The sequence below is a fragment of the Cardiocondyla obscurior genome, linkage group LG23, assembly GCF_019399895.1.
Source record: "Cardiocondyla obscurior isolate alpha-2009 linkage group LG23, Cobs3.1, whole genome shotgun sequence".
Taxonomy (NCBI): Eukaryota; Metazoa; Arthropoda; class Insecta; order Hymenoptera; family Formicidae; genus Cardiocondyla; species Cardiocondyla obscurior.
Window position 1 is genome coordinate 418,665 of NC_091886.1, and position 24,213 is coordinate 442,877.

The 24,213-nt window shown below is 39.7% G+C and overlaps 1 protein-coding gene and 1 pseudogene across 1 annotated transcript; both read right to left on the reverse strand.

Moving 5' to 3' along the window:
- Positions 1-14,441: 14,441 nt before the first annotated feature.
- LOC139111179 (uncharacterized) lies at positions 14,442-17,014 on the reverse strand. The gene is made up of 8 exons (XM_070671301.1): positions 16,810-17,014; positions 16,453-16,704; positions 16,313-16,378; positions 16,129-16,242; positions 15,876-16,013; positions 15,548-15,774; positions 15,309-15,468; positions 14,442-15,223 (listed from the first exon to the last, which is right to left on the reverse strand). Exons 1-8 carry the CDS (start codon positions 17,012-17,014, stop codon positions 15,117-15,119), a joined length of 1,269 nt encoding a protein of 422 aa, XP_070527402.1. The 3' UTR covers positions 14,442-15,116.
- A 33-nt stretch (positions 17,015-17,047) lies between these two features.
- Positions 17,048-20,273, reverse strand: LOC139111177 (uncharacterized; annotated as a pseudogene).
- Positions 20,274-24,213: the final 3,940 nt, after the last annotated feature.

Sequence of the window (24,213 nt, forward strand, 5' to 3'; positions counted from 1 at the left end):
CCGCCTCTACCATTGCCGCAGCCTACGATCGGAACGAGTGCTGCTGGCGATGTAAACAGCGCGGCCACACGCGTTTTGATTGCAAACGTATCCCGAGAAAATTCTGTTCGCAATGCGGCCAGGATGGCGTTCTTACACGCGAATGCCATTCCACGGGAAACGCCGCCAGGGCCGGGGAAACAGCGGCCGCGCCCCGGTCCCCAGAATAAAATACCTTCCGCGACCGCACCTGACCGCTAAAATTCACGGATTGGAATTTGAGGCTCTCCTAGACACCGGGTCGGAGGCCTCTTACGTTAACGCGGACACCGCAACACGCCTGAAAACCGCCGGACTCACGAGCCGAGTAACAGCGGGACAGGTGCGACTTGCGGACGGGTCCACCACCGGAGTCACGGAGGAAATAGAAATTTCACTCGAAATTGCGGGACGTTCATTGTCTCATACAGTCCAAGTATTACCGACCATGGAAAGCGCCGTACTTATCGGGGTCGATTTATGGACGCGTGCACGATTCTCCATCCCGCCCCCCGCCGTCACCCCAACAGAAACCGGAACGCGCGCGGCATATACCGGGGCAACCGAAAACACCGATTAACCGGACCATACCACCGCTACCGAAGACGAACGGCTAACCGCGTTTCTAAAACAGGAATTAGAAAAATTTCAAAATATCCAGGGACCGACCGGAAAACTCGAGCATCGGCTTAAACTCACGTCCAACGAACCGATTAAACAATGATACCGACCACGTAATCCCGCGATGCAGGGAATCATTGATAAAGAGGTAGAAAAAATGCTCGCGGACGGAATTATCGAGCCCTCCGACAGCGGGTGGAGTTCGCCGATCGTTTTGGTAAAGAAGAAGGACGGCAAACAGAGGTTCTGCATAGACTTCCGCAGAGTTAACGAAGTCACCGTGCGCGACGCGTATCCCCTGCCGCAGATTAACGCGACACTCGACAAACTGCGGGGCGCTAAATTTCTCTCAACGCTGGACCTTAAAAACGGATACTGGCAGGTGCCCCTGGCCATCGAGAGCCGACCAATTACCGCGTTCACCGTGCCCGGAAGGGGGTTAATGCAATTCAAGGTTATGCCGTTCGGCTTGCATTCCGCGCCGGCAACGTTTCAAAGATTGCTAGACACCGTATTAGGACCCGCGCTCGAACCTAACGTATTCGTGTACTTAGACGATATTATCGTAAGCAACGCGACTTTGGACGAACACTTGAATACGCTCAGCGAAGTTTTTCGGCGATTACGCGAGGCTAAGTTACAACTAAATATCGAGAAATGCAAGTTTTGCGTCAATACGATCAAATACCTGGGCCATATTATAGATCGAGAGGGAATTCGAACGGACCCGGAAAAAACGGCCGCAGTCACAAAATGGCCCGCACCACGAACGGTCCGACAGATTCGGCAATTTCTGGGAATGGCCTCGTGGTACAGGCGTTTCATACAAAATTTCGCGACCGTAGCCGCACCGCTTACCGCTCTAACACGGAAAAACGCAAAGTGGCAGTGGGGAAACGAGGAGCAAGTCTCGTTTGACAAACTTAAAGAAACTCTCACCACCGCGCCGGTTCTGGCCCGCCCCGACTTTTCGTGGAAATTTATTTTACAAACCGACGCTAGTAACACCGGTCTCGGGGCCGTGCTAACACAGCATTTCGAAGAAGGGGAACGGGTGGTAGCGTATGCAAGCCGAACACTTAACCATGCCGAGAGAAATTACAGCGCGACCGAACTCGAATGTTTAGCGGTGGTATGGGGAATCCGGAAAATGCGCGGGTACCTTGAAGGGTATAATTTTCTCGTTATCACGGACCACCAATCCCTTCGCTGGCTTCAAAAGCTTGAATCACCCGCCGGGCGACTAGAACGCTGGGCGTTCGAACTCCAGCAATATTCGTTCGAAATACAATATCGCAAGGGCTCATTAAATCGAGTCGCGGACGCCCTTTCGAGACAGGCACACGTTAATAGTATGACCCGCCCGAAATGCGCATGGCACCGAAAGATGTGGCAAAAAACGCGGGAGGAACCGAAAGAAGTACCGGATTTCCGTATCGAAAACGGGAAGCTATACCGACATGTGCTCCATAAACTCGATTTTAAAGATACACCGGCCGATAGTCAGTGGAAAGAATGCGTACCCACCGACGAACGACTCGCGTTATTAAAACAATACCATGACGAGCCAACCGCCGGGCACCTCGGGATTGCTAAAACGATAACTCGAATCGCACAGCATTTTTATTGGCCGGGAATGTTCAGAGACGTCGCGAATTACGTCCGGAAGTGCGAAAATTGTCTAGCGCATAAAGTGGAACAAGGCAAGCCACCGGGTATACTTCATAGCACCGCGATAGACCGCCCCGGGCAACAAATCGCGATAGATTTAATAGGGCCACTGCCACGCTCGCGGCAAGGGCACGTCTGGTTACTAACCATGCAAGATCGATTTACCAAGTGGATCGAACTGCGGGCATTACGTCGAGCCACCGCGGAAGAAATTAAGCGAGGATTGCGGGAAACGATTATTTTGAGGCACGGATTCCCGGAAGAAATCCTGTCAGACAATGGCACTCAATTTAGAGCCGAAAAAGTAACCGCAATGCTCAAAGAATTAGGCATCAGACACCGACTTACGCCCGCGTATACACCACAGTGTAACCCGGTAGAACGGGCAAATCGTACCGTGAAAACGATGATCTCACAATACGTCGATAAAAAACATCGTACCTGGGACGCGTTCCTACCCGAACTCCAGTTCGCATTTAACACCGCAAGCAGCGAAGCAACCGGGTACACGCCGGCATTTTTAGAACACGGTCGCGAGCTCCGACGTCCAGAAGAACCACCGGGAAAAGCCATACCTCCGAGCGAGCGGAAAAAACAATTAGAGGAGGCTTTCGATTTCGTACGCGTGCAATTAGCGCGAGCGTTCCAGAGACAAGAACGCCACTATAATCTCCGACGCAGGGCATGGAAACCGAAGTTAGGCGACATCGTCTGGAAGCGCGACCACCCGTTATCGAGTAAGGCGACCGCGTTCAATGCAAAACTCGCGCCGAAATTCATCGGACCGCTTGAAGTTCGTCGGATCATCTCGCCAGTAATCGTGGACTTACGAAGCGAACGCGGGAAATGGCATCGGCATATACACGTGAAAGATTTAAAACTCAGCCCAACCGAACCGTTCCCCAGCCTCGACCTCCGGGAGGAATAACAAACGAAACAGAGCAATAATAACCGAACCTCGCAGCTTCACGACGACGACGTTCGTATCAGTCAATCGTAAACCAGCCATGGAGCGAGACATATTAGCCGAAATAAACTTGTTATTAAGCGAAAGTTACGATCCCGCGGAGCCGGCTATCGGGACAGAGTGGCGGACCGTTTATCGAGGAACGGCAGACGGGACCACGGACGCACCGGCCACCCCAGCGGTAGTCCAGGCTGCCACCAGCACCGCAATAAAGCCGCAAGTACTACGCGTGGGAACGCTGATACAAAGATCCGACGCAACCAACGCACGGAAAAGGGCCTGGATGCTGGAGCCGCCGCCGCCGCCGCCGCCGCCGAAACGGGCCATCGTCACGCCAAGCATCGCGCGACCAACACTCGAGCCACTTCGGGTAATGGGTCCAATACCGCCGCCCCCCATCCCGGTCGAGGTGGAGCCGGGCATCGTGGTGGACGTGCCGCATTTTGCCGTCCATGTTTCGCGGCAGTACAAACCGCAACTGGGGAATCGGCGATGGCACCTACGGTTCGACAACGCGGGCCGATTACGGTCGTGTAAAGAAAAGTCACAGCAGAATTAGTGCCTCGAAATTCAGGCACTTCGAGGGGAGGGGGTGATGTAACGGTGCACCCAGGAAATGCACCGTCCCGGCCAGAACAACGGCCGGCCGTCGGCAAAACTCCGCTGGCGGGGACCCGGGGCGCGGTGCGCCCCAAACTTATATTATCTATACGTTGAATAGGCGATAGCACGCGCTAAGCTATCGTCTCGCGGCTAAGTCCCCGCACGGGCCGAATTCCGCCAAACGCCACCGAACGCGCCAACGACGGCGAGGACCACCGTTTCGCGATCACGCCGTAACAAGATCCTCGGCGCCACGGCAGGATCATCCGTAACCCCGCTGAGCCCCGCAAGCCCGGCGCCCTCGTTTTTTGTATAAAACCGCGATGCCGGAGCTCAGCGGGACCGTCTTCGATCCGCTCGCTTGCGAGCAGCATCTCCGACATCTTAGAGTTGATCCGGGGGTAGAGCGCTCTCTGTCTCCACCAGGTGGTCCTGGGGCTCGTTCCTAACCTTGTGCTCACGACTTCCAACGCACCGGCACGGTCAGCTCGAGGGGTAGAGCGAACTCTGCCTCCTCCGAGTCATCTCGGACCTCGACCACCGGGCGCGTGGAATCGCCGAACACGAATTAACAGTTCCTATCGCACCGTCGCCGACCACGGGGTAGAGAGATCTCTGTCTCGCTCGAGTGCTCTCGAGTACGCGACACCAAGCCGGTGCTTCACCTCCTGTCTCCGCGATACCGCCAAGCGATACCGCGAAAGACCTAAGGGTTTCGGCGAAAATACGCATACATCCGCGATCTATTCCCGCGTCAGCGATACCGCGAAATAGCAAGAGATTTCGGCGAAACACGCGAACACCTGCGATCTATTCCCGCGCCGGCATACCGCATTCGCACGTGCCGCCGAACGGCACGTGGCCGTAGGAACCTTCACGCGTCGCGGACACGCCGACACCGCGTGCTTCGCTCGCTATTGTCGAACCTCGATCACCGCTCGCGCGGCCGTTTCACGCTTCGTGTATATATTGTAAATACGCGTTATGTTCTTATTCAGTTAATAAACCTTTGTTATACATTTAAAATACCAGTCTCGCTGCATTTACGGACCCTATCTATTCGAATCCCGGAATACCGACGAGCGCACGGGCGCGTCCCGCATCGAGCCGACGATTCGGTATACGCGAAAGCAGGGTCGTTACAGTTGTACGAAGCGTTACTGATTTGACGGTTCGCATTGTAGATCAGAACGGACGATTGCTTGATTTTCGTGGCAAAGAAATTACCGTGAGACTGCATGTGCGGAGACGACTTTAGTGTGAGATGCTCGTTTTGAATGAAACGTCGAACGTGAGACAAACTAAATACACAGCTTCTAGCAAAGGGGTTCAATTATTGAAGAAAAGACTTACTACGTCAAACGTAGAATTTTTTAAATCGCTGGGTTTTATTGTGTGTACCATCTAAAAATGGCTGATATATTGATTATTGATTGTTACGCCCGGTATGGAGAACGGCGCGAAGCTCGCTGTTTTGGAGCGGCACAAAGCCCGAGCTCGACGACGTTCGGCATGAAGAGTTTCAACATGAACTTTCTGCGAGTTTCAAGTTAGCTGTCACCCGTTGCTAGAGGACAGCTTGTTGTTTAAAAAGAGAATTGTCAGTATTTCCCGTGACGTTGACGGGCGATATATGACGAGAGGTTAATTAATTAAATCCGTTCCTTTTTATAAAGTCTGAGTTTTCTTTACGGTGGGTGTGACGCGGAGTGAGAGAGAGAGAGCGCTGCAGCGGAGAACGAATGTGAGTGAGTGAGAGGCCGCCGCCTGAGTTTCGCCGTCGTGCGTAACAATTTTGGAAGCTCGTCCGGGATATGTCGCAATCGACGAAGAGGAGGCAGTCGCATCAGGGAGGTCCGGTTTCCGCGGAGGAGTGCACGATGAAAACTCTCCTCGGGGAGGTGCGACAGCTGCGGTCAGAGCAGCAGCAGCGGGAAGACGGGCTGCGTGCGGAGATCCGGCTGCGGGACGACGTCATCCACCGGATGCAGCAGCAGTTATCGGAGCTAAGTCCCTCTGTTTTACAAATTCCTCCCGCGGTAGTCAACGCGGAAGCAGGGCCGTGCAGCGTGCCGTCTGTGGGGGTAAAGGAGCCCGCGCGTTCCGGGGCGGGCTTCTCTAGCGTTCCGAACGAGCAGGGGGGCGGGAATATCTTTAGGCGAGGAAATTTTTCTGTAGGGTTCGAGCTGAGATTGAAGCCCGATAATTATGATGGGACAGCTCCGTTGGAAGAATTCCTTGCTCAATTCGAGCTGGTTGCGCGTGCGAATGGCTGGAAAGTGCAGGAACAATTTTTGGCGCTCGCGTCTTGTCTTCGAGGGAAGGCTCGAGCCGTTCTTGAATCGCTCTCGGATTTGACGAACTTTACGTTTGAGGATTTAAAATTTAAATTAGAACTGCGTTTCGGGGAAAGTCGGTTTTCTTTAAATTTTGACTCGGTATTTACGAACCGGAAACAGAAATTCGGGGAGGATTTCGCTTCGTTCGGTTTGGAATTGGAAAAATTGGCGCGGTACGCGTATTCCGAGTGCTCGGAGACGGTTCGAAATAAAATCGCTTGTGCGCAGTTTGTTTCGGCAATTTCGGATGCGCGGATTAAAAGATCGCTTTAAATGGAGGCGGTTAAAGGGTTGAAGGAAGCTATAAGGACAGCAAAGACTCTGAAGGCGATTTTCGATGAAACCTCCGGGGAAAAAGGAGGAAACTTTAATTTTAGGGAATGTTCTTCTCGTAGAGGGTCGTGGGAATCTTTTCCTAAAGAGCGTTTTCCGCGAAGGGAGAACGGTGGTGCGTTTTCCGGGCAGGGAAATTTTTCCAAAAAGAAGGAACAGAATTGGAACGGAATAGAGAAAGGAAAAGGAAATTCTGAAAAAAAAGAGGGAGTGTTGGACGTGCGAAAAGTCCGGGCACTTCTGGAATGAGTGTCCAGCGAAGGGGGGAAACTCGAAGTAGCTGGCCTTAGCGGGAGAAGGCTGGCTGGGTGAAGTTGGACCCCGGGGGCTCGCATTTTGAGGAGAATTGGGCGTCCCTCTCGGAATTTTACTTTTGTGGGGAAACTTAATGGAAAGAAATGTAATTTCAGGTTGGACACGGAGTCTGATGTGTCCATTTTCAATAGGAAATTTTTGGAAAAAGAGGCGGAATTATTTTCGGAAGGGGAAGATCTTTTGAGGTATCCCACCGGGGAAAAAGTAGCTGTCGCAGGGAAAACAAATGCTCGGATAGAATTAGGAACGTTTTCTTTGGAATTTCCGATGTATTCTGCGGTAATTTCGGATGAATGTCTTTTCGGAATAGATTTCCTAGAGAAGGTGAATTTGCTTAGGGTTTTTGATTCGGCATTTGAGGAAAAGGCAATATCTAAGGAAGTAGCTAGGATAGGACGCATTTTTGGAGGAGAATCTTCTTCTTTTGCTCAACAGCTGTTCGAGGAAAGTAGTAGGAACTTAAATGACACTCAAAAAGGGAAGGCTTATCAATTCTTCTCGGAGTTTAGGGAAATATTTTCAGAAGAAGTCGTTGCAGGAAATTGTGAGGCAATTAAACATAAAATTAATGTTTCCAGTGCTACTCCAATTAAGCAGGGGTCTCGTCGTATCTCTTTTCAAATGAGGGAAGAGATAGTTCAAATTTTAGAGGAAATGAAGGAACAGGGAGTGATTGAGGAATCACAAAGTCCCTGGGTTTTGCCTGCGGTTCTGGTCAGAAAAAAAGATGGCTCGATTTGGTTCTGCGTGGATTATAGAAAGCTTAATGCAGTGACGGTAAAAGATTCTTTTCCATTGCCGAGAATTGATGACATTTTGGATCAATTGGCTGGAAATTCTTGGTTCGCGACTTTAGATCTGAAGAGCGGTTACTGGCAGGTGGGAATGGATCCCAAGGATAGAGAGAAAACAGCATTTTCTGTAGGAAGGGGACTATGGCAATTTACTGTCATGCCCTTTGGCTTGATAAATGCTCCCGCCACATTCGAAAGGTTGATGGAGAGAATTTTGAAAGGGTTGTTGTCCAAGATTTGTTTAGTGTATTTTGACGACGTGATTGTCTTTGGAAATAATTTCGAAGAATTAATTGATAATCTGAGGGAGGTGTTTCTTTGATTTCAGCTTTATAATTTGAAAGCGAATCCCAAGAAGTGTGTTTTGTTTGGTAGGGAAGTGAAGTATTTAGGATACGTTATTTCTTCAGAGGGAGTTGCCACCGATCCAGAAAAGATCGTTGCTGTAAGGGATTGGCCGGTTCCTCATACCAAGAAGCAATTAAGAAGTTTTCTTGGTTTTTGTTCTTATTATAGAAGATTAGTAAGAGGATTTTCTTCGATTGCGAAGCCGTTTCATTCTCTGACTGAGAATTCTGTTAAATTTATTTGGTGCGAAAAATGCCAAGAGGCATTTTAAATTTTGAAACGGGTTTTAACTTCTTCTTCTGTTCTCGCTTTTCCTAAGGGGAAAGGACGATTTGTTTTAGATACCGATGCTTCTGGAATCGGCATCGGAGCCGTTTTATCTCAGGAACAGGATGGAAAGGAAAGGGTAATAGTTTATTTTAATAAAGTTTTAACTAAAGCGGAGAGGAATTATTGTGTGACGCGGCGAGAGCTTCTTGCAATTGTAGAGTCGGCAAAGGCATTTCGTCACTTTTTATTAGGAAGGAAGTTTTTAATCCGAACTGGTACATTCAGATAGGTTAGCTCCTTTTATTGAAAGAAGGGATTGAGTAGAGAGGAACGCGAGCCCAAAGGAAATTAGGCAATAAGGAAATTTATTTATTACGGGTTTTTCTGCGTTTAATTTTATCATTTTAAGGAGGATCTGCTGGTCAGGGAAAGAAAGTGAAGAGGAACGACGATCCGGTTCCATCTGAAAACACTTCTGCAGCTCTTCAAATTAACTTAAGACATTACGGATAGAAAGGAAAACTATCTCGCTTGCGGTTTTTGATGAGTGGTTTTCTATGAGACGATGGGCAAATGCCGAGACAGAAACTTGGGGAGTCTTTGAGACAAAAGGGTCCACGCAAGAAATTAGAACAACAATTTCCCCCATGTTTGAAGAATATGAAAAACGTCTCACGGAGCTGCGGATGGAGAAGTTCTCCGGAAGAAAGGGCGAAGAGGAGAGGATAAAGAGAGGTAGATCAGCGAGGAAGAGGGACTTTGTCGTCAAATCTTGAGGAAGGTTCGGCCGGCCTTTTTTTCCGGGAGGAGTAGGGGAAGAGTTCGACCTCGCGAAAAAAAAAGGATACAAGAGGGTGGAGTTCGGTGCTCTAAGCAGCAGCTCGGATTAGAACAGGAACCACCGCAAGAGGAAAGCATTGGCTGTACCCCCATGATTGTCGGGACGACAATCTGAAGTACGAGGGGGGCAGTGTTATGCCCGGTATGGAGAACGGCGCGAAGCTCGCTGTTTTGGAACGGCGCGAAGCCCGAGCTCGGCGACGTTCGGCATGAAAAGTTTCAACATGAACTTTCCGCGAGTTTCAAGTTAGCTGTCACCCGTTGCTAGGAGACAGCTTGTTGTTTAAAAAAAGAATTGTCAGTCTTTCCCGTGACGTTGACTGGCGATGTATGACGAGAGGTTAATTAATTAAATCCGTTCCTTTTTATAAAGTCTGAGTTTTCTTTACGGCGGGAGTGACGCGGAGTGAGAGAGAGAGTGAGAGCGCTGCAGCGGGAAACGAATGTGAGTGAGTGAGAGGCCGCCGCCTGAGTTTCGCCGTCGTGCGTAACATGATGATAAGTCGATCTTTGACAATAGTATTGTCAAAATTGAAACTCATACGTACAACCCATATGCTAACACAACGTTTGGACATAGTGATGAAATACGGATATCAATACAACAACAGGATTTGTATACATTGTTATGTGATAGCTTTCTCTATATTGATGGAAAACTGTCGAAAAAAAACCTGATGATAAGTTGACAGCTGCGCTCGAAATTAATTGCGTAGCGTTTATGTTTGATGAAATCCGTTATGAACTCAATGGTGTGAAAATTGATCGCAGCAGAAACGTTGGAATAACTAGCACTCTCAAAAATTATATATCACTAACGTCTGATAATGCTGCGATGCTGCAAAATGCATAAAATGTATAAATTGTATAAATTGTAAAATGTATAAGCATAAGAGCAACAAGGAAGCTTACACGTGAGTGAGCGCGATAGGCGAATGGCTAGGAATGGCGCCGTCGCTTGTCACGCTCACTCACGTGTAGCTTCCTTGTCGCTCTTACGCCTATACAATTTATACATTTTAATTTTTTTCTTAATAACAGTTGAGAATTTTGCAAAATGGTACAGGACTTTTCTACTTGTCTCAATTAGTTTTATTTATCCTCCCAGTATCCTTCGTTATGTCTAGAACACCCTGTATATGTCAAGGGGTATGAGAAACGTGCGTGGTTGGTTGATATGCTGAACGATGATGTTAGAGAAGATCGCATCATTGAAACCTTAGACGCTGATTATGAAAATGTTCAGTCTTTAAATGTTTTAGACGCTATTAACACTATGCGATGTAACAATCATGTTAAATATTGCGCGTTACAAAATGTTTTAAAAATATATAATTGGTCGATGTTGTATCAAAAAAAAAATTATTAAGATTTTTTTAATAAAAACTATAATCTTTATTAACCATGTTTATTATATAAAAAATATATGTAATTATACAAAAACATATGTATATGTAATTATATAAAAAAAAAATGTGTAATTATATTTTTCTTAATAATTTAATCCCAGATTTTGGGCGCAAATGCTGCGTCGTATTCCAAGCCAAATAGTTCCCTCAACCCGAAGTCGTTGCCGTCGTTGGGTGGGCCCATCCATATATATTTATTATACGCCTGATCTTTTTGGTGCTCTCGCCGTATTGTCCGTCGCTTCCTAACGTTTATAAACCCTTTGATTTTTATTTCTTCAGGGTCTATCAAACTCTGAAAAAATAAAGTGTTATATTTTTTTATTTTATTCAATAAAAAAATTATTATTTTATATATGGGTAACTTACAGGCTGCATGTGAGGTATCTGCAACACTCAACATGTTTTTAATTACCACCTCATATGTGGGCTCACCATCAACAAATATGCGCTGTAAAAAATAACATTTTTTAATTTTTACATTTTTCATTAAATTAGTTTAATTTAATATATTTTATAATTGTACTTACCCCAATAGCTGGGTATGTCACGTTATTATAATTTTTTAAAAAAAGGTTCAAAAAAAGCGCCAAGTATAGGCGAGCGAAAAAAGCGTCCTCGAAAAAGTTTTTAAGCAAAACCAAGACTCCCCCAAAAAAAGACTCCCTTAAAATTATACTCCCCAAAAATAGACCATAAAATGTGTACTTTAATAACAAATACTCTTCATAAAATTAATGAGATCAAATAAATGCGCCAAGAACCTGAAGAAAATAGAAATTACATTTAAACAATATCAAAATTCCCCCCAAAAAAGACTCTCCCAAAATAGAACATAAAATATATACTTTAATAATAAATACTCTTTATAAAACTAATGAGATAATGTAAAGAAAAAAAAAAACTTGGCGCTGCGAAACCAAATCTTTAAAATCTTAAATTATAATTTTGCTTTTTACGATGTGCTTTGCATCAGATTTTTGTAACCACACTGGATGTATATTAAAGAGTATTTTTAAAATATATCTAACAGTCCGCAATCTGTAAAAGTGGGACGGCAAAAATTTTGTTGCATTGCCCATTTTCAATATTTTTGTTATATTATACATATTTTTTAAGTCATCAACATTTTTGTTTTGTCTTCTTAGAATTAGGTTTCTTTTCTTATTTTTTCTTTTATTTTTTTTATTCAATATTTTAATTTTATTTTTTTTATCTTTTATTGTAATTTTAATTTTTTTCTTGTTTTTTTTTTTCGATTTTAAAGATTTGGTTTCGCAGCGCCAAGTTTTTTTTTCTTTGCATTATCTCATTAGTTTTATAAAGAGTATTTATTATTAAAGTATACATTTTATGTTCTATTTTGGGGAAGTCTTTTTTGGGGGAAATTTTGATTTTGTTTAAATATAATTTCTATTTTCTTCAGGTTCTTGGCGCATTTATTTGATCTTATTAATTTTATGAAGAGTATTTGTTATTAAAGTACACATTTTATGGTCTATTTTTGGGGAGTATAATTTTAAGGGAGTCTTTTTTGGGGGAGTCTTGGTTTTGCTTAAAAACTTTTTCGAGGACGCTTTTCTCGCTCGCCTATACTTTGCGCTTTTTTTGAACCTTTTTTTTAAAAAAAGTCAGTTTTTGGGGGGATATCATTCAATTTGTAGTTAAAATCTTTTTGGGGGAAGTCTTGGTTTTGCTTAAAAACTTTTTTAAGAAAGCTTTTCTCGCGCACTTATACTTGGCGCTTTTTTTAAACCTTTTTTTTTAAAAAAAGGTAAGTTTTTGGGGGGAATATCATTTATTGTAGTTATAATATAATCTAGAGACACGTTATTGTTCTGCGTTACGTGCACAAGCAGCGTGATCGAGCGTATCATTACGTGAGATCTTTTATTCTGAGTTATTGAGATGTTTGGATCTCAACAACGGTCTAACCGATCGCTTTCTAAACGTGTTCCTTTATATATAAGTTTGTACATAAAATACACGTTTTTTGTTTTATCTACATATTTTTGATGTACGATTGATACTTTTTAGAAAAATGTTTGATAAAATTGATGCTATAAAAAGTTCGAAGTAAACTTGTGTCACACTTGTACGGTTTGACATGTGTTTGTAATATTATAGAAAATAGAATGGGCCCCATCCGACGCCCAAATTCGTGAGACGCACCAAATTAACTTTTTTCGTCTCTCCGTTGTAGTATTACATTTGACGCCTCATTGACGCTTCATACGTTTTTATATAGGCTTGCAATATTTAGTTTTGTTTATCACTACTCGAGTTTCTCGAGAAAAATCTTTGGCTTCGTTCAGCAGAAAAAACTGCTTTGCAACTATTATAAAAATATTAAAATTGATTAGCGCATTTTTTAATAAAAATTGTAAAGTCTATTTTAAATTTAGATCGTATTAATATTTTTGTAGAGAAGATTTTATTCAAAAAATTATTCGAAGTATCAAGACAAACCTAGGTTCATGCCTGTACGGTTTTACATAAATTTGTAATATTTAATAGATATTTATAACGCGATCATCACTCATCAATAAACACAGTCGATAAATGAAACAGAGTCGATTGTGGGAGCTCAGGGTTTCTAGTTATGACCCAGAGTCCACTTAAGTCAAGGAAAAGTACACTGACTCTATTTAACAATTCAATAAAGTAATTACAACTGAACTGAACAGAAATAATATCAAGTAATGCTGTTGTGTATCTCGTTGCCGTTACCGGCTCTCTGTACCCATATATACAGGGTGTTTGAAATAAGGTTTCCTTCTCGGTAACTGTAGATAAATATCGGGAATACAAATCGAAAAGTCAGATATCATTTAGTGAAATTCGTAACCGTTACCGAGTAAGAAATTACTGAATTTTGACGAATTAGCGCGCAGCACATAATAAGTCGGGCGCGGCAGGTGAGAGCGGGTGGGCCTTAGGGAGAGAACGGGGGTGAAACGCCGCGCGACAATTGTGGGGTGGGGGTGGGAGGAGTCAACGTGTGGTGTGATAGACAATTGTCGCGCGGCGTTTCACCCCCGTTCTCTCCCTAAGGCCCACCCGCTCTTACCTGCCGCGCCCGACTTATTATGTGCTGCGCGCTAATTCGTCAAAATTCAGTAATTTCTTACTCGGTAACGGTTACGAATTTCACTAAATGATATCTGACTTTTCGATTTGTATTCCCGATATCTATCTACAGTTACCGGGAAGAAAACCTTATTTCAAACACCCTGTATATCTGTACGAGCCCGCTGGCCGTAACTCAGCCACGCCGCTATTGGCTGGGAGAAATATCGCAGCGAGGTAGACTCGCAACAATCGATTGCAAACGGGTGAGGATATCGACAGTCCCCACACGATAAATCAATCCATGCCATCTAGCGGCGCGAAAACAAAAAGGACATTTTTGTCGTCGACGACGACGTTAAAATGTGATTTTACTCTTGCAAGCAAACTTTACATCGCGATATCTTCGTTTGTAGAGAACGTAGCAAAAAAATATAAGCACTTTTATGATATAAATCGACCCTAATCTACAAAATAAACCTATGTAGAAAGCGATCGGTTCAGCCATTGTCGAGATCCAAACATGTCCCTAATAGCACATTTGCATACTCAGAATGTTCGAAGAATATCACATAAGTATATTGCGTATATTCTCAGAACATTCGAAATACGTATTTTGATATTCTGAGTACATTATAAGAATGCTTCTATGTCCGCCTATTTTGATTAAAAGAATATACTCAAAATATCCATCAGTATCTTTGTTAAATGTTAATAGATTGTCTATAGTAAATTACGTAGTATATCATGTACGCACACACACATATGCATAACATGGTATATTTATTAAGTTAGGTTTAATTTATTACTAGGTTAGGTTAAATTAAATAAAATTAAATTGAAATTTAATGAATATATTACTTTATTATAAATTTTATATTGCATTTATATTGTTTCTTTTATGTATTAAAATTATAAATAACGAAAAATCCTATTACAATTCTTATGTTACATTTTCATTACAAAATCCTCAAAGAAGAACAAAACAGTCGTTCGTTTTACATTAATACCACCGGTGCGGACTCTGACACTCGAAAGTGACAGTCCCAGCACCCACCGGAGATATTAGTGTAAATCGAAAAACTAATTTATTCCATTTTCAAAACAATGTTTCCAAAACCAATAAAACAGTCGTTCGTTTTACATCAACATTTCTGGTGCGGACTCTGACACTCGAAAGTGACAGTCCCAGCACCCACCGGAGATATTAGTGTGAATCGAAAGACTAATTTATTCCATTTTCAAGATAATGTTTCCAAAACCAACAAAACAGTCGTTCGTTTTACATCAACATTTCTGGTGCGGACTCTGACACTCGAAAGTGACAGTCCCAGCACCCACCGGAGATATTAGTGTGAATCGAAAGACTAATTTATTCCATTTTCAAGATAATGTTTCCAAAACCAACAAAACAGTCGTTTGTTTTACACTAATATCACCGGTGCGGACTCTGCCACTCGAAAGTGACAGTCCCAGCACCCACCGGAGATATTAGTGTAAATCGAAAGACTAATTTATTTCATTTTCTTTCTTTCTCCAGACGTTCTTTGGCATGGGCCAACCATATTTTGATGGGACTTGAAATATCTTCGTCCGTGGCATTATCATGTAGTCTTCTTATTGCACCTACAAAAACACATAATGTTTATTTAAATTCTTATAAATAAATGTTAATCAAAGTACATTGTCAAAGTAAATTAATTTTACTCACACATAATTACTTTACAGATTTGTAATTGCGAGAATTTTTCTTTCTTTTTGGCTCCATACCAGCTGTAATTTGCTGCTAAATAATTTGAAAATACTTTTCTCATCAAATGGATACATGATGTTTTTATGTCGCGACATGTTACGCGAGACAATTGTTTAATCTGTAATATTAAATAATATTAGTACAAAATTTTAACTTTAGATTAAATTGATATTATTAGATAATCGTAATGGACTTACCAGTTGTTTTCTGTAGACTTCATTGTCTTGTAATTTATTTTCCATATCTTGGAGATCGTTTTCATTTTTTAACGGAAAATCGTGTGATACGTCAATATTTTCTTTGTCTTCGTTGTTATTAAATGGAAGTTTTTCCAGAATAAGCTTTTGATGCCTTTCAATAGCATTTATTTTTAATTCAATGGCCACCAATTTTTTTATTACAAATCGTTGAAAATTATCCGTTTCTGGAACACATAAAAGAGAAAAATAATCATAAATAAATCATTTTTAAATTAATATTCACTGAATTTTAAATTAATAAAAAATGTTTAGTTACATTAATTACCTTTGTTGTTAACAGAGACATTTGAAGGCTGCGAAAGAAGAGATTTGCTATTTTGTATTAATACGTTTGGAGTATTTTGTTCATTTACAACAAATGATGCAACACATGTATCCAGGTTTTGTTCATTCAAATACAAATCTGAAAATTAATATTTCAATAAATACAAAGTTAAAGCGTTCTGTTGAATAATCTTTACAATTGTTAATGTATAACAAAATATTCAAATTATTAACTACAATTACGTGTTTTTTACCTTCTTCATTAATTACCAATACATTTGATGTCTCTGTTTCTGAACATATTGGCATATTTAAATAAGAATCGGATGTAGTAGATGTATGTGGCACATTTTCATTTTTGAGTATATCTGTAAATATAAATTTTAGTATTATACTATTTCTAACGCAATAACGTTGTTGAATAAAAATGTGACTTACTAGGCTCATGTATTTGTTTTTCAGGAATTTTTTTGTTTTGTTTTACTCCTTCTGAGAAATGGTGATCTGTAATTCATAAATTAACATTTAATTTTAACAATATTATTACATATGTATAATCTATTATCAATACTTTTTACCTATTTGCAAATTCTTGTTATTTTTGAACGGTGTAAGTCTATTTTCGGCAGTTTTGAAACGTTTGGTAGGAAATTGTGGAATGTCTGTCAATACCAGGTCGTCTGATAATTCGTCGTTACTTGAGTCGTTAAATGTTTTAGCAGCTCTGATTTTTCTTGACTTTTTCAAATTTTCTTGGACCTCACTTCCAGAATTAATATCAGATAATAATTCGGCATCTTTTAACTTTCTTCTTGCCAATTCGTAATTATCTAAAAAACACAATTTATTATATTAATAAAATAAGTAGGTACAATGCAAACAGTAAAAAATAATAAATAAAAAATAATTTTATACTATAGCTGTGTGCTACTTACTGTATGTTCCATAAATTTTTACAATGGGATGTTGCACCCACGTACATTTTGGATCTTCCATCAATTTAACAGCTTTATCGTAACGCTTGTTGTTTAAGGTTGTAAATGTTGGCCAGTAAGCTCCACTTAAGTCTGCATTAAACCATTTACTTGGTATAACTTGTAATCCATCTTCGAATTCTACGATTGCATATTTTTCACCCATTCTGCGTAGATAAATATCAATGTTTATTTGTCATTAAAAGTGTAGTAATGGAAAAACTGCATATGTTGAATTTTCGAGAGAAAACTTGACATATTTTTCAATAACATTTGTTAATGGCCAGCATTTCAAATCAGAGTAAGATTTCACAGAATAAATTCCAAGCAACGAAGATTAGCAAGGAGTAATAAACAAATCTTTTTTATCCAAAAATTGGTATCCGATAATGACAGGAATATTTTGTTTTGTACATTGAGCCACATTTTCAATACATACTATAGCACCACAACTCAAACCACAGCAACTATCAGCAAGTGTTTTAGCTTTAAATGTTAATCCTTTGAATTTAACAACTTTATATTGTGGATTATTGCAATAATGTAAAAGAGGACCATCGGTATGTGATGACAATAAATTGTGTTCTGAATCCAATGAATCAATCGGTGCAGTATTTAAATTAATTTCTTCTTCCATGTATCTTTGTACAATTTGCTCTAAAGGTTTATCCGCTTTTCTCAGATAGTTTTTCAACACTTGCATGTAGTTTTCAAATTTAAAGGCACTAAAGTTGTCAAGAGATCCAAATTGTCTGACATCGTTCACAATATGTATGAGACTGTGAACATTGTGTGACACGTTGTACTTGTTATACAGTTTGACAAATGTTTTAATAAAAAACCGTATCAAATCTTGAACGTAATCTAGATATTCATAACGTATATTGTTTGAACATAAGATTCTTATAATGACGTGTAAAGTCATGAAATGAGTGCACAAGTTTTTTTTTAATATGCCTTTAAAAGCTATTGGTCCTGTATACAACAGTATTAACCTGAATTCTGTGGCTTTCCATAGTTTTACATCTTCTATTCTTCGTGGTTTTCTGGCAAACTCTGTAGGTATCGATGATTTTATTTCAGTTGTTAAACGTGTCGATATTTCTTCAATTGCTCTATGTTGTAATCCACAATATAAATCTCCATCTAACCACATGTATATTAATTTGCGCATTATTCCCAAGCACACTAAGTGCATATAATCAAGCGGAACATTTGAAACAGGCTTGAAATAAGGTATTTGCAGTAAGCTGCATGTTAAGTTAGCTTTGTGAAAGCTATCATCTACTTTTTGAATAAAATCTTCATCCGCTCTTAGTGGCGCATCAATTTCTGGGAAACATAAACGATTTTGTACATATTCTCCTTCTGTACTGCACTTCGTGCAGCTTGAATATCCAGTATGTCCTTTAATACATAAAACAAAAGCTTTTGCTGGTGTATCACAAATTAAAGCTTTTATTCTGCATTGTATATTACGACCTTTAATATCAATTCCATTTGTGCATATTTCAGTTGTCTCTTTTACAAAATCTTTTAAAAAATCATTTACGTCTGCAGGTTTTTCATGACCATAATAAATTCCAATTGCAAATACATCACTGTACGAAAGAATTGAACCAAGTATGGGCCAGAATTGTTGTTTGGATGATTTTGAAATTGGTAATCCATCAATATTTACAGCTATGTTGATACTTCCAACATTTTCCTTGATACCGGTTAATATATTTAATATTCCTTTTTTTAATCCAAAATGACAGTAAGTTCCTGGTGGAACCAAGCGTACTTTTTGATTTCTCAGAGTTTTCAATAGCGAACGTGCATCCGAAGGTAATAATAAAAAACATGAATAATTTTTTATTTTCTGAAGCAATGCTGTTAGAGCCTTATGCGAAATTTGATATTGTACTGCCCAGGTAGCAAGAATTTTTTTTATACCATCTTCTATTACATTTTCATTATCTGATTTTGTGTTAGTTTCTGAATGACAGAAATCGATAACGTTTTCCATCTCGTGAAATAAATCATTTTCTTTTTGTTTTATACTTGAATCTGTACAATTTTCCAGATGTGTTTCCATGTGTAAATCTTCTGTAGATTTACATTGAACATTATTATATAATGTTACACTTGAACTAAATAATGCATTTGAAACATTTTGTGATTCTTGTAGAATTAGTCTGTTCATATGTCGTTTAGACATAAATGCAATGTCTTTTCTTTTCCGTTTTTTATCCATTTTAAATTATCTTATTTCTGTTAACATAATAAACGTAAAAAAAAAAAAAAATATTCATTTACATATGCGCTGTATGTATGAGTATGTATACATTAATAGCCCACAAAAGTATTTAAACATCAACTATAAAACACTTTATTAATTATAATAAAAGTAGGAAAAGCGCCAAAAAAAACAGATTATATGACGAAGTATGGAAGTATATGCCAAAAAAATAGAACAGGTATTATAAAAGATACTAAATGTAAAAAACAAAAGAGGATGTTCAAAAAAGTAAAGAAAAGGAATCATATATTCGATTTGTAACAAAAGCAAAAAGAGCAACGCCAAAAATTTTAAAGAAATAACCCTATTGAATTCGGCATATAAAATATATGCAAGCATCTTTAACGAAAAAAAAGAAGTTATGAAAAAAGTTACACAAAACGTAATTCAGATTCAGAAAAGAGAGAGGAACGATTAATGCAGTATATGTAAGGACACAGTTAACAAAGAAGAAAAAAAAGTTTTTGCATTCGTTGTACATATTAAGGCAGCTTTTGATAGGAAATATAGAAGCAAATTTAATACTATATTGAGAGAAATAAAAATAAGAAATATTTGAAGTAAAAAAGTTATGAAAGTATACAAAGAGACAAGAAATTTAATTAAAATAAGAAAAAAAATCAGAGAAACTTTGGACGAATTTCGGAGTGAGATAAAAATGCCCAAGAACCTGACGCTTTTTAATGTTTACTTCAAGAATCTCAAAAAGAAAATAAAGAGAATACAAACGGGGAAAATAGTAATAAAAAAAGATAAAATATACACAATAACATATGCAAATAATACGATTTAAATAAAGAAAAAAGTAAGAACAAAAACAAAAATAAAAGTACTAAAGTGTCAAAACGTAAAAATGTATATAAAAATGTAAAAAATGTAATCTCTCATGCAAATAAATATCGTACAAATCTGTATTTCGGTTGACAATGTCCGTGGTGCGTGGCAATAAATACAAAATCCAGCTCCAGCTCACGCTGCTCGTGCAGCACGTATGTGTGCTTATTACATGCTCGTTTAACCTGCAACATAAAAAACAAGAATTATTAAGAATTATTGTCACCGTACAAGGCAATGTGTAATCTCTCATGCAAATAAATATCTTACGAACCTGTATTTCTAGCGACAATGTGCGTGGATTGTACTGCAATACCCCCCAGAACCTTACTTAACCTTAGTTTTAGCCGCACGAGCATAACTGCATAACAGAAAAATATCGATATGTGTATAAAAATATAGTATAATATTTATGGTAGAATCAGTGGTTCTCCAAATATTTTTCAACATAAATTTTTATTAATATTAATTTACAACTTTTTAACAATTATTTAGTTTGCAATATTTTAGGCGGCACCCTTTGAGTTGGGCGCCTTTCAAAATGCCGAGGACTTTCTATTTGTCCTGTCGGCGTTCGCGGTAGCTTATGTGAGGTTCAGTTAGTGTGACCAGGATTGACCCCCACTTGTCGTCGCCAGGATATTTCAGTGGGAAGATCTCTGTTTCCTCCGTCTGCGTCGCTTCGTCTATTTTGAAGAACTCTGCCTGGATTCCAGTCTCAGCTGTAGATGGTTCTGCCTGGATTCCGGTCTCAGCTGAAGATGGCTCTGCCTGGATTCCGGTCTCAGCTGTAGATGGCTCTGCCTTGATTCCGGTCTCCTGTTGAGTTCTCTGTTGAGGATCGTCTATCGGGATGAGTTTCCAGGGCAGGAGTTGGATTCCCTCGTCAAGTTTTCTTCTCGGTAGGATTTTTACTCGTCCTTTGAAGTTCTCGATGCTAAGTATCCTCGGAAGATTCTCCTTGTCGCTCTCCGGTGAAGAAGGCAGGAAGGCTGGAGTAATGATCTTCTTGACTCGCTTCCCTCTTCTTACTCTTTTACAAGAGAACTCGTTTATTTGGGGTTAAGACACTTTGCCTCGGGTGCTTCTGTATGTCAGCGCACACCTCAGCGGGTTAAGATACTTTTAGCTTCTGATTACTTTATTAGAGCAGATCATTAGCGACTTTGACTTGACCGACCAACTGGTCCAGTATATGACCAGTTGGCTGACCATTTTTACTACCGAGAATTGAATTTGCCTCCAATCCACCTAGCGGAGTGGAAGCAAACTCCTCTTAATGACAGCTCAAGCTGTCATGGTTGATAGTTTACTAGGTTAACTTACGCTGTAGCAGACGACGCATTATGCTGCGTTTACAAAATGCGTCGACCGCTACAATATTATACAAGATACACTTTAATTTTAATAAAATAAATATTAAAATGTGTTTAAATACAAAGATGTAAAGGATGTTTTAGATTATTACCTGTGAGGTTATGCTCGTAAAGCTCCGATCGGGCCGGCGGAACGGAAGGAAAGACTGTAGAAACAGTAATTCAAAATGGCGTACCAATGAGTATGTTCAGAAGATATAATTAGATGCAACTTATCACGAGCGTTCTTTGAACGTTTTCTAAACATACTTAATATGGCGGTATGTTCTTAGTATATTTTGAGAACATACGAAAAAATACTTTTCAGATGTTATTCGAATATTCTCAGTATATTACTTACATTTAGTGTAGATATTGTGAGTTTATTCTGAGAATATACAACAAAATAACATACTATTAAGATGTTGTACGAATATTCTTTGTATATTACTTACGTTACGTATATTTATAGTAAAAATGTAGAATATTCGAATGATATCATGTGCTATTAGGGGTACGAATTTCTTAAAATGTGTCTCGCGTATAATAGGCACGGTAGTACGCTGCGCCTATACTTGGCGCGAGGCACTATCGTGCCTCGTGATTTTCAACGCGATCTTCGTATAAATTTTGTCTTGACATCTTGGTACGAACGTTCTACAATTTTATATATTATGTATCCTTACAGCCTTGCTGCTTTTATACTCACATCTTTTGCATAATTTGCGTTTTTTAACACGTGTCAATCAAACACTTGTATTCTTTTTTAAGACAATCTTGTTCATGATATCTCTAACTTTGTGATATACATTTAATCTCGTGGCTGGTGATTTTTGTATAATTAGTGTTTTTTGACACGTGTTAATTATACACTTGAGTTGTTTTTATAAATGATGCAATAATCTTGTTATTGATATCTCTAACTTTCATGATATGTATACATTTCAACGCGTAACTGGTGATCACATTGCAAAAATTTTGCATCTTTTTGAATTTTATATGGTTACTTGATAGAAGTTTAAAAAAACATACGGCGAGATGACCATATCACAAGTTCGCATCTTTAATTTTTTAATAATAAAGTATCTCATGACAAAAGATATGTATAACTTTCATAAAAATGCTTGATATACATTTCTACACATGTTTTGTCGATTTAGTCATATTCGCAAGTAATGCATCATTGTGTTAAAAATGCATTCGTTTTCGCATAAACATTTTTATGCATCGTGATTATGCGACGAGCTCGTAGCTGCTAGTTGTGAACAAAACAAGTCGCGCGATGGATAAGTGCAATTCGGTTATCCGTCATATCTTTAATTGTAAAATAGGCGCGAAAAGCGCATTTAGTACGAGTGGTTTTTGGTGCAACGCGCATAAAAAGAACAATATTGCACTGCTAAACGTTCACCAGGGTGACCGTTTGCACGATTACGTGCGAAAAAATATAGACGAGGTGGTGATTGATAGGACCCCGATAGTTGGCGACGACGGGGCCTACATCGTCGACAAACGCCTACATCTGTGCGGTCACACAAGACGTTTCACATTTATTGACGACAACCTGCCATCCGTTAAAAGAAAGCGGCCGAATTAATTGGTAAATAAATTTTTATATGAATTGTAAGTATTAATACAATCATTTATTATTATTTTTTTTTTTTTCCAGCGCATTTTGACAAACCATGAGACGTATGAGATGAATACATCTTACCAAGTTCGGGTTCGAATTTCGAGACATGGAATAGAAGTACGTACTTTTTTATATTTTTAATATTTGCATAACAAAAAAATTTTCTTATAATACCATTTTTTTCTTTTTTAGAGCGCAATCGTATTTGTAATTCCGCATGATGGTTGGGCTGCATACGTGCGGCAAACGAAAAGCAGCCTGGATACACTGATAGTTGCGGCAGCCGTGGATATTGCTGCTATACGCAAGGAAGACGATGGAAGTTTGTAATTTAGTGGTGTGCGTGCGTGCGTGTGTGTGGATTAAATGTTTTTTTTTTTTTTTTAATTTTTGTATGTATGTATGACTTTTATTTTAAGTTTTTAGATTAAAAAAAATTTTTTATTCTAATTTTTTTTTATAAAAACTGTATTATGTATTTTTTTTATTTTAAGTTTTTCTGTTTTTTAATTATACACATATAATTTTTTTTTTTATTTCAATAATGTATGTTCTTTTATTTCAATATGTATGTTTTTTTATTTTAAGTTATGTATGCGTGATTTTCCGTATTAAAAAAATTCTATTAAATAAATTTATTTTTTTTTTCTTTCCGTCTTTACCTCAGAAGAATTCCCTTTCTCACGCTCCTCTCATTATAAGTTAGTGACGATGGTATCGATACCATCAATAAAAACTATATTTTTGCACACCTGCGAGCAATAGTAGGTATATATGTATATAATGTGTAAAAAATGGTTGATATACACGATGCGTAAAGATGGTAGGTATGAGAAATTTTTTGCTGACACGTGAGTTCTAATTCTTGGGGGCAATGAACGAGGTGCAAGGACGGAGGAAGGATCCACGGTGAGAAAACTGCATGGAGAGGGAACTCATTGGCGGGCGACATAAAAGAGAAAAAAGGAGAGGAGTGAATTAATCATATTCGCAATCCCTCGTCTCTACGCTATTGAAATTCCCCCTTCCCGAACTTCTCTCGTCGTAGATTCTTCCCCCGTCCCCGCGCCCCGCTCAATAATCCATGAATTAAAACCCGTGATTATACCCTACTCGCGAGATCTTCAGCGCAAGTGTACAGGTCGGGCTGTCCAGGCCGTGTCGGTCGTAACAATTCATCCGCGGTTGCGAGTCTTCGGCGCAGTGTACAGGAGAGCCGTCCAGGCCGCGTCGGGCGTAACAATGCTTTGCGGCTACGA

Bases quoted from the DNA above. Each gene is read 5' to 3' on its own strand.
- LOC139111179 (XM_070671301.1), bottom strand. From the start codon at position 17,014: ATGGGTGAAAAATATGCAATCGTAGAATTCGAAGATGGATTACAAGTT. The intron at 16,243-16,312 runs GTAAGTCACATT...TTATATTTACAG, and splicing joins AAAACAAATACATGAGCCTA to ATATACTCAAAAATGAAAAT. The intron at 15,469-15,547 runs GTAAGTCCATTA...TTAATATTACAG, and splicing joins AAGTCTACAGAAAACAACTG to ATTAAACAATTGTCTCGCGT.